This window comes from Macrobrachium nipponense, chromosome 3, assembly GCF_015104395.2.
Source record: "Macrobrachium nipponense isolate FS-2020 chromosome 3, ASM1510439v2, whole genome shotgun sequence".
NCBI classification, from domain to species: domain Eukaryota; kingdom Metazoa; phylum Arthropoda; class Malacostraca; order Decapoda; family Palaemonidae; genus Macrobrachium; species Macrobrachium nipponense.
Window position 1 is genome coordinate 10,683,783 of NC_087202.1, and position 11,696 is coordinate 10,695,478.

Consider the following 11,696-nt stretch of genomic DNA (forward strand, 5'->3'; position numbering starts at 1 on the left):
TTTTGACCTAGTACTCCACTCTCCATGCTCATCACACAATGCACCTATCAGTAGCTTTATATCATCAATGTCATTAATTCTGTTTACACAATTGAATTTATCATAAGCAACCTCGTTTACCACTCTGCCATTAGCAGTTTCTATTAATTTTATGACATCTGAGGAGCTTTCACATCTGAATTTTAATCTTAGGAATACAAATGCAAGTAATTTCATAACTTACATCACCAATCTTAAAAGGAAAACTCACTGACTTGGTACAAATCTTTTGTTTTGATTAGTATTAATCCCCTTGATAATCAAATGTATCTTAGGATCTACTACCTTTAAGTTCAAGAAATCTGCTAAACTTTCCTCAATAAAGGAATTCTGGCTACCTGAATCCAAACTGTATCACTTTTACACGATCATGTTCAGTTTGTCACTGTTTTAGTAATGGTAATAAAGAATCAACAATATCCAAATGACTGGATGCTGTAACAGTTGATGGAATTTTATTAACACTCTCGACAACATTAACCACCTTTGTGGTAGTTGTTTACTATTACTAGAATCTGTTTGGCTTTGAGCTACACAAAAAACTCCAGTGTTTACCCTTTTTGCATTTGAAGCATACACCTGATGTTTGAAATCTGCATCCATTACTATTATGACCTGCTTTTAAGCATTTAAAGCACTTGTGCCATTCTTTCAATCGCTTTATTTTATCAGATACTTCCAAATACTTTGTACAACTGGCAATTTTGTGATCTTTAGCATTACAAAGCATACATGTACTCCTTGTTAAACTAGTATTCAAACTAGTAGCCAATACTGCGGTCTTACATGGACTTCCTTTACTAGTGTTTAATTGAGCGTTATATCTGCTGCAAGCTTCCAAAAATTTACCAGTGACATCATCTAAAGTAGGATAAGACTTATTTGTGATCGCAACTATATCTTGAAATTTAGTAGGCAGTGAAGACCACACAAAATAAAGCATAACAGTGTCCAAATCAATAGCATTATCTTTCACTGCATCAATCAGCTTCTTAATATGAGCATAAAAAATATATGGATCATCCTTGCCCCAAACAAACCTCAAGTCAGTTAACTCTTTAATGAGGACAAACTTCTGAGGCATTTCATCAGCAAATGCTGCGATCAAAATTTGTTTAGCCTGACCAAAAGTTTGCTGGGACCTTTCATTTATGGAACTAATCATAGCCTTTGCTCTACTATGACATTGCTGCTCAAGTAAATTATACCTCTCGACTTCATTTAAATTATACGGAGCAGTCAAGTGTTCAAAAACTTCAAAGAATCGCTTGCATGTAAATTTATCTTCCTTAGAATCTGCATAATACTGAGGCAAATTCAACTTGGGCAATCAATTCTAGTTCGCAAGGAGTTTTATTATCAATCTGTAAGGAGAAGATTATCAAGTCTAGACTGCATTTTGTTTGACAGTAATTTAATTTTACGATAATATTCCTCACATTCAGAATCCTGTCTATCCAAATCCTCCTGCGGCACTAAGGAGTCCAGTCTAACTTTACTCAAAATCAAATCATCTAAGCTCTGCAATCTTTGACTGTGCTCACTCAGAAAACTCAACTCTGTTTGCAATTCAGCTTTATCCAAAGAATCAACAGCATTACAACAATTTTAGTATACAATACACTAACCTTACGACGTATAGTAGTACGTTCACGCGTTTTCAGATTCCGCCATCTTTAACTAATAGACAACACACCACACATAAATCAACTTTCAAATAAACTAATACGTAAAACGCGAGAGGAGGGGGACCCGGACACCGCCCAACTAGACACGACCAACATTCCACGCCAGTGCTTAAAAATATGAATCCAAAAGTTCGAAGGACCAAGCGGAAAAAATTAGGGGGAGTTTAAATATGTAAATATAAAATAAATATGAAATGATCAGGATCATATCATTAAACTTTGCATTTTTAAGTGAAACAAGGGTATAGATGGAAAAAACTGCATTTTGTAAATATTTAATCAAATTTTAAACTTTAAATGGGTTAGAACATTCATGAATACAAATAATTAAAATAAGATAAATTTCACTGTAGCAGCTGGTGGTGGAATGACGTAAACGAGTCCTCGAATGATTAAGAATGTCAAGCGAGGACGAAGAAATGCACTTTTGTACGAGAGATTAAGGTTCACAACTGCGAGGGCTTAACCTTCTTCCTTTCACTCATCCGCTAAAAAATACAAAGTAAAGGAGAATCAACCACGGGAAAAAATCAGAACAAAAGATACAACACTAATAAAAAGTAACTAAATAAACCAACAAAAATCAACACGAATCAAAATATCAATTACTGCAATCGCATGACTAAAATCTACAATTTTCATATAAATCAATAAAATCTTGAAATCAACGAATCACCGAAAACAGCAATTAGCTAATCACGCACCTTACTCGTAAATATTTACTTAAATCAACACTAATTCACAAAAGCTCTCAAATCATCAGTAAAACAAATAGCAAAATCAACGAGTAGTCAAATACCTAAGAAATAAATTTATAGACTGCATTGAAATCATAGGTTCAATCTAGCAAGAATTTAATCAATTAAAATACTTGAAACAACTTTCAAAACACTGGCATAATATAATAGTAACGCAAGAACAAGCATTAAAGCCCTTCCCTTATGCTTACCCTGTTGCGATAACAGTTCTGGCGAGTGTGGAAAAAATCATTCAATAGACGATCATCGCTAAGCAGCGTCCGGATCCCATCCTCGATGAATTAGTGTGTAATTATGTCCATGATGGAGAAAAAATCCATAGTAATTAATGCAGCACTAAATCCAGTAGTAATCCAGGACGGAGTCATAAATCCAGCGTGAGTATATAAATCCTTAAATCCACTTGAAAAAATGTGAGAGAGAAAGTGAGCCGCTCCTCGTCACTCCCGTGTAAGGTTATGCTGAAGACTACGTAACTGTGTGAAAAAACTTCACAAAGGCTTTAGCGGCAGGCAGATATAACTACTGTTAAGTAGTTACTATTTAAAAGCAAAGGGGCAATTAGCGACACTTCTGTATGCCAAATGTATAAATACTGAATTATTCAAATTGATAATTTGAAGTTTTTTCAATCGCTCTCCCGCTCGGAGTTTTAGGGCTCCTCCTCACATCATAGAAAATGCTCTTGCTGATGCAACTAGATTTGTTCAACCTACCTTAGCCGTCGCAATATTGAGTGCCATTGACGTCAGCTAACTTTAATCCCTTTGGAATACAAGCATAAGTTTGTAGAAATTAAAATAATTGCATTCACCACTTACGATGAGGCAATATATCTCCGTTCATGAAGCAAAACGAGTAATTACTGTCGTCGTGATACATAGTACTAAAATCGAAAATTCACATTCTATCTACCAGATCTCTATGAACGAATCCATCTGAGATATTCCAATTACTTCGGACATACATCGTGTTTTTAAGTATCTGAACGGTTTTGTTTTGCAGTTTTAACTTATATGATATAATTTATAGTATATTTTCATATTCTAGAGTAAATTTAGCGATATTATGTCTTTTCAGTAAAAACAAATGGGAAATTGGATGAACGAAAGCTAATGAAAACTGTATCTTCAGTTTTCTTGTCGAGTGTACACCCAGTTACAAAAGCAGTGTCGCCCCGCCAGGCCTGGCTCGGTGAGATCATGCCCTTCTTGCCCTGAAAGGGCCACGTTCAAACAAGCAGTACATAGTTAGATTGGTTCGAAAGGGAGGAGGAGGGAAATTACGGTAATCACGCAAAGAAATGCAATTTTGAATGAAATATATATGGAGAGAGAGAGAGAGAGAGAGAGAGAGTTTTTATTACTGGTTAGTTATTAATCTGACGTATATACTTGAGACCTTTTGCTTTAAGAAAAAAGTTATCATATATTTTTTGGCAAATAATTATTATGAAATCTTATCACATCGTATTGTTTTTAATCGTTATCACATTTTCTATATAAGAATGCCTTAAATATTATTGGAACTGACTATTCATATCGATATTATTCAGACGAAAATATTCTTTTAATTATCCTATAAGCTCTCTCTCTCTCTCTCTCTCTCTTTCTCTCTCTCATTCTGTCCTCCGTCTTATATCGCCTGGATTGACTATTCAAATAACGGTAGATGTTTGATATGTTATTTGGATGTGGCCAAGGATCACAAAACCGTAAATGGCCACTCTACCAACTTGTGCTAGGCTGTATCTATTTTTGCCCTAGATTGACTGAATCATTATTACCAGTATTACCAATAATATATGAATTTGGTCACAAGACGTTACACCAGGTTTTGTAGCCGTGGGTTGTATAAGTCATCAAAGCATCAATTTTGCAAGGATATTATTTTATTAATTAATGTATGTTAAGAACACATTACTGGATATGCGAATCTAGTACTACAGGATTTGTATTTATGGCAAAACTTCGTTGAGTTACCATCTAGGCTACTTATAGAAAGTATTTCAATTTGCTGTATTTCTTATATTATAGAATATTTATTATATTATTTCCGAAACTCTGTGAAAATAAATTATGTGAAATGAAATGCAGTAAAATGTGTGCATCGGAGCATTATATAATGATGGTGGGGCATAAAGTATGTAGGTGTTGCAAAACCGTATTCTATTAACATAATATTTAGTGTCTCAAATTCTTTGGTGATAGTGTGTAGACCTGGGCAGATTGGTCACGTCTTAGCTAACCACCCCCCCCTTACCGCCAATCCCCCAACCCCACCCTCCGGCTCACGCTTGTTCACTCACTCTGCCTTTATTCGTGGCTTCTGCGGCCAATGTCCGACACACCTTGTTGGTGTTCCCCCTCTAAGCTATTCAAGAAACCCACCACTTTCGATATCTCCTGTTCATTAGTCTTTTACATAGCCATGTTTTTATTATTTGTAATGAAGTATTGTAAACATTTGGAAAATAAATGGCGTATGAAATACTGTCATCTGAGTATTATTTTACCTTCCAAAAAACATCCATCAGAACAATCTCATAATAACTGTAAGACATTGAAATCCCGAACATGAGGTGCGAGGATAGAAGGATATTTATAACAAGGTTGGGGTTGAAGGTGATGGGGGACAGGTGATGTTGGGTGGCCTTAATTCAAGTCACCATCTCATGTGAATTTCAGTCCTTTTAACATTCATAACATTGACAAGCATTTTTCTTTGTTATAACGATCACAGTTTCGGAATTCGCCGTCATATGACACTGTATATGCAATCAATAAATATCTAATGGCCACGACCCACGATAAATATTTCATGTTAGTCTATATATATCTATAATTATCAACAAAACTACCTAAGAATCTTTACAATATTTTATTGACAGATTTCTGTGGAGTGGAATATGAGACTTAGGCCAAAGGCCAATCTCTGGGGCTCATGAGGTAATTCAGCTTTGTATTGGAAATTTAGAGTAAAAATGTTTTAAAGGTGTAGAAGAGGAGAAAAACCTCAAAGCAGTTGCATTATGAAACAATTGTTAGGAGAGGGTGGAAAGTAAGATGGAAGAGAGAGATTATGAGCGGAGGTACAGTAAAAGGAATGAAAGGGGTTGCAGCTGGGGGACAAAGGGATGCTGCAAAGCACTTCTGTGTTTACTTTGTGATCTTCTTAAGTACATCTCCTTAGAATTAACAAAATGCTACAGGTTAATTGTTAGCTTTCATAACAAGCATCCATGCATTAATTTGGCTGAATAATTCCGCAAAGATCTTGGCATTTGTTTTGTAGAAAGTAAAGTTGAAGAGGGCATTACCTAAGGTTCTTTACGGCGTCCCTGTGGCCCCTAGCTACAACCCCTTCCATTCCTTTTACTGTACCTCCCTTCATATACTCTTTCTTCTATCTTACTGTCCATCTTTTCCTTACAGTTTCTTCATACTGCAGCCATGAGGTTTTCCTCCCCTATTACACATTTCAAACCTTGTTTCTTTCAATATCCCTTTCAGAACCGAATGACCTCATAGGTTCCAGCTCCTGGCCTTTGGCATGAATTTTATGTTCCATTTGTGAGTTACTCAATAGTTAGCTTTGTCATTTTTAATCGATGTATCTCGTGTTGAATTTTCATGCGGCCATACGACGTGATAGTTCTGTCTCTCCCTGTGGTAATGAATGAGAGTTTGGAGTTCTAATTATAATCATCGTTGTCTCTGTTGAATGTAATTTATTAACTTTGCAACGAAAGTAACTGGGGATGCTGTTTGCAAGGGATGCAGTAGATAGCATCAACGAGTACCATGACACCTTGCATATCCTTCACTTTGTAATTAAAAGAAAGGAACTTTCTTTTTAAGAAAGCACTTTCGTGGAAGTAACTATAATCTTTTTCCTCCATCCACACCTTTCTGAGGTACTCTCTCTCTCATCTTCCACCCACACTTCTTAGAAGTACTTTCTCTCTCTCTCTCTCTCTCTCTCTCTCTCTCTCTCTCTCTCTCTCTCTCTCTCTCTCTCTCTCTCTAAGGCACAAAGAAAGAAGCTTACAAGGATAAAAATAATGAATTCAAGAGAGCTGTTGGCAGAAGAGTGATAGCAGCCAGAAAACACGACTGTCCCCCAATAGGAATCAACGCAACGAATAGATTTGCTGTGCTCTCTTGAAACAGAAGAGGAAACTATCTTAATTGGAGACTCGTTAGTGAAAGATCAGGGGTTAACTTTTATGGCCAAAAATAGCAGTAAGAGAAAAGTTAATTTTCACTCAGGTGCAGGAGCAAAGAAGATAGCCGAGGCAGTGAAAAAAATCAAGGTAAATAATAGAAAAAGTTTCAATCAATATGGTGCAGGAGGGGGAAATGACTTTGTGTTTTTTCTAAAAGATGGAAGAACTGGCCTGACAAAAGGTCTTGTAGCCAACCTGACGAATGGTATAGAGAACATCCGTGAGAAAACTGATAAGGGCATTCCTACAGGACATCTGCCCAAAACCAATGTAAGCCACTACTCCCTTAGCAAGGCAATTGGAATTAGTGACAGACTGGAGTTAATATCATTTATTTCAGTAGAAATTTATGTCATCAGGAAAGTTTCTCGCCATGAACAATTCCCTAACTTAAATACTAGAGATTGGTATAAACTGATAAGGCCAGAAAATCACCAAAAACTGAAGAGCGTTATCCACTTTTGGAACGGAAATGGGTATGGGAGAGAATAAACAAACTTTTCATTAGTGGACACAGATTTCCGTGTCGAAAATGATGATAATGGTTGCAGGTCCACAATAATATAGCATGTGGGTATATGGTCTTTAATGGATATTAAAAGTTTTCGAACCTCGTACTAGGTTTACTTGACTGAAAATGAACCTAGTACAAGGTTGGAAAGCTTTTAATATTCATTAAAGACCATAATACTCACATGCTTATATTATTGTGGAGCTGCAACCAAACCTTTCATTGGTATCGTGGAAGGTTAATTTGTCTTTGAATATGCACACGGAACCTTGATTAAAATTGTTAGCTATCAGAAACAGTGATAAATGCAATCATTGTGAGGAGGTTGAATACACATTGCATAATTTTTTTTATTTTTGTAGTCACGTAAAAACAACATTGAAGTAAGTGACAATTTTCTGAAAATAATAATGCTCTGTTTCAATTATAGGACGAAAAAGGATTATAATAGCGCCACTGTATTAATTGTAGGGTACTATTTATATGCTGTTTGGGTCAGTAAAAAGAAACATGACACAAAAGAGGAAACAGATGCCTTGTTAAGAGCAAGTTTTGTTACGATATGTGGGTATTAAAAAAACAATGACAAAGAAGAAATAGGTAACACTTTCACAAGAGAGTTCATTAGTTACTGTTTTTGAGTAGCCGGTACAAATTTTTAGGTAATAGTACAGTTATTACGGCGTTCAAGAAAAAATTATTCAAAGCCTAGTGTTCCGTAACATATATTTGCTACTTAAATATGCAATGTAAATATTGTGAAATAACTATAAACTTGCATTTATGTATTTTTTATAATTAGAAAAAAATGAACATCATAGTATTCTTTTGAAGCTTGAATTTCAGTCAGTGGCCCCCGCCTGGGATTTTCCGCATGAACAGGGTTCATCTTCTCATAATAATAATAATAATAATAATAAAAATAATAATAATAATAATAATAATAATATAATAATAATAATAATAATAATAATAATAATAATAATAATAAAATAATAATAATAAGCATGTTCATCATCATTATCATCATCATCATCATTATGGTAAATAATTGAGAAATCTTAATGAAAGGTGAAATTTGGCGTGAATAAACTTTAAATAAATTAAAATAAAATGGACAAAAAAAGAGAGAAAAAAAGAGAGGGAATTAGCGTATGGATAGGTTGATTAAAATTCTGGACTGGGAAAGTAACTTACGTAATCCGAGGGATTCCATCGACGACAAGACCTGGATTTTTCTTAAGATCCTTCAGAAGGACTCACAGCAGCAGCAGCCGCTGCTGCGGCGTCTCCAGAGCAGGCAGAGACTTCTCAACAAAAAATGAAGAAAAAGGAGCACAAGAAATCCTTCGTAGCAGAGACAGGAAACGGAGGCGCTCTTCGGAGCCTCCGGATCCCGAATCATGTGCCGTGGCAGTTTTAAAATCCAGGCATAGAGGAGCAGATGTCCAGGTTAACATTTAATCACTATGTTTCAGCTATACAGCAGTTTTACTTGTGGTATTAGGAGTTGTGGCAGGCGACTTGACCGCTTGGACTATTAATGATTTGGTTGATTTCCTTTGTTATCAAGGAGTCGACGGCGGTTTACGAGTACATGCTACTCTTGTTGCTGCTGTTGACTCTTTTGAACCGGAAATCATTGACTCTTTTGAACCGGAAATTGTTGCAGAATCTAACAGCTTGATGACGCCAGCCTTTGCCTTTGCCATCTTCGGATTGGCCTTGTTGGCAGGCTTGGCTTTTGCTGTTTGCTGGAAATTCGGAAATTATGGACGCAAAGTTCATGATTTGGATGAAGATCTGGAAACTGATGACTTTAAATCGGACTGCAATCTACAGATGGACGACCTGGAAGAAGACGACAGCGAGGATGAACTGGAACAAGAAGACAGCGAGGACGACCTGGAAGAAGACAACAGCGAGGATGACCTGGAACAAGAAGACAGCGAGGACTACCTGGAATTAGAAGACAGTCAGGACGACCTGGAAGAAGACAACATCGAGGATGACCTGGAACAAGAAGACAGCGAGGACTACCTGGAATTAGAAGACAGTCAGGACGAACTGGAAATAGATATAGATGAAGTGTCTAGACTAGAAAATCGTCTAGAACTTGACAATGACCTGAAAATGGATAAGTGCGAATCGTCTAGACTGGAAGATCTTTTAGAACAGGAAGAACCGGCCGGAAGAAATGCTAAAATGTGAAGATACTGAAGATGAACTGGAAAGCGAAATGACCGAAGTATCTCGGCCAGAGGAGAGCTTAGAACTGGATGAACTGACAGGTACTGAAGATGGTCCAGAAACTGTTGAAAACCCGAACAGCTTGATGACGCCAGCCTTTGCCTTTACCATTCCCGTTTTGGCCTTGTTGGTAGGCTTGGCCTTTGCTGTGTGCTGGAATGACAACAGTCATGGAAACCATCATCAGGAACTGGAAGACCATCTGGAAAGCGAAAGAGCCGAAAAATATAGACTGGAAGAGACCTTAGAACTGAATCTAGAAAAGCAGAGATTGACAGAAGAACTGGCAGAGAGTCGGTTTGCTGCAGATGAAATGGAACGTCTATGGAAGGAGGCGAAGGAGGAGATTGACCTGGCTCAAGAATCAAATGGCAGAAAAGGACCTCTTGCTAAAGAAGAATGCTGACCAGAAGCAGTTATGAAGAGTGAAATTGCAAAGTTGCATCATCAAAATGAAGAAGTCATGGCTGAACACCAGCACTTGGATGATGACCTAAAATGGGCTGTATACGAAGGAAAGAGGATGCAGAAATTAAATAACGATCTTATGGAGGAATTAGAGTTTCTGGAGAAGAAAATGCGAGGAGGAAAGGATAATAGCAGTCTCATCCGAGAGAACTAGAGCTGGAAGGGAAGAGGAAAATAGACTCAAAGCTGAGATCATCGAAGCAGAACTACAAGTATGAAGAACTGGGTCTCAGAATTAGGAGGACAGAATGCGAGATTGGCTGAGGAGTTAGAAGAAGTTGGAAATGGAATTGACTTCAGTGAAGAAGGAGCTAGGAAATGAGAAGAGGAAAGACCCAAATTTTGACTGAAGAAGTCCAGGTCATGAGGAACGTGGGTCTCCAGAGTTAGGAGGGGAGAATTCCAGGCTCCAGGAAGAGGCAGACGAAAAACTGCCTGGAAATAACTTCACTGAAGAAATCATTAGTGAAGGAGAAAGAGCAAAACAGCTTTTACAGGATGCTCTCCATTATAGGAGGGAGATTGAAGGCTTGTTTGAGGCAGAACAGAAGAGAAGGAAGGAGATGGAGAATTCCCTCAGAGTCTTAAAAGAAGAGCTCGACAACAGGGACCTCCAAATAGAAAGATTCTTAAATGAGGAAAGAAAATTAATATCTGAAAAAGAGGACCTAGAAGAGAAGCTATACATCGCTCTTAATCACGGGAATGAACTGAACAGCTTGCTGGAGGAAGCAGCGATGAGGAAGGCCAAAAAAATTGCTAATGAATTAGAGGAAGAGGTCCAGAAAAGGGAGACCCAAATACGCCATTTGTTAGGCCAAGGAGAAAGACTCCAGGGAAGAACTGCAGCAACTTGGAAAAGAATGTGAAAGGCGGTTGACAGAAAAAGTGCAGGATACAGGAGGAACATGAGGTGAGGCAAGAAACTACGTTCAGAGAGTGTCTAAGGAGACAGGAAGAGGCTTTGAGGCAACAGGATAAAATCCTGTTGATGACACTTCTCCATGGGACAGCTCAGAGGAATTTCCACCTGCAACACATTACGCAGGATGGAAATGAAGTTGTGGACGAAACCAGGGAAATGGAGAAGGAAGATGAAGGACAAGAAGAGGACCTGTCTGACCTCTTGCAAATGAGGAAGGAGACCCAGCACAGTAACTACTGTGAAGCCCAACGTGAGAGGACCCAAAACACGGCGGCAGTGGGAGGTCCTAACTCAGACTTTGAAGGATCTCGTGCATGGAGATAACAGAATGGCAGAATCGACGAACGAAGGTCCTAATAAGCACTGTGGAGTTTACAGTGAGCCTCCCGAATAAAAAAGAGGAGAGTTGATCAGCGGAACTGGGCACAGAAGATGTCTCGATGGCCAATTCCGATGGCACCAGTTTCCGAGGAGGCAGGCGAAAAGAGGCAAATCTTGAAGCCTTCGCCTTCTACAGCAGGATGGGGAGGTGTTATCCCGTGGACTCCCCCCTAAAAAAAAGGTCAAACAAAAGGACAACGTGAGCGAGTCACAGACTGGCCCGGCGACCGTGAGGCTGAGAGCACATCTCAGCAGCGTGAGAGGGACTTTCCCCCCACCCACCTTTCGAACCCCCCCGGGCCTCCCCCCAGGCCCAATTCCCACCCCCCGAAGGTGTTCATGGTGGTTCCTCTTATGCTGCTTTGGGTGTGATTTTAGCCCCACAGTCATCAGGCCATTCTGCGGCTCAATCGTGTTAGCCCTTTTGCCTCAGTCAGGAGGAGCTCTG

At 38.4% G+C, this 11,696-nt stretch overlaps 1 protein-coding gene across 1 annotated transcript; it reads left to right on the forward strand.

The window, feature by feature from the left end:
- Nucleotides 1-9,892: 9,892 nt before the first annotated feature.
- Nucleotides 9,893-10,811, forward strand: LOC135222319 (uncharacterized). The gene is made up of 2 exons (XM_064260405.1): nt 9,893-10,076; nt 10,327-10,811. Exons 1-2 carry the CDS (start codon nt 9,893-9,895, stop codon nt 10,809-10,811), a joined length of 669 nt encoding a protein of 222 aa, XP_064116475.1.
- Nucleotides 10,812-11,696: the final 885 nt, after the last annotated feature.

What these genes read in the sequence shown, in the direction of transcription:
- LOC135222319 (XM_064260405.1), top strand. Translation starts at nt 9,893, where the DNA reads ATGAAGAGTGAAATTGCAAAGTTGCATCATCAAAATGAAGAAGTCATG. An exon ending in AGGAGGAAAGGATAATAGCA is followed by an intron (nt 10,077 to 10,326) that starts GTCTCATCCGAG and finishes GTGGGTCTCCAG; the next exon opens with AGTTAGGAGGGGAGAATTCC.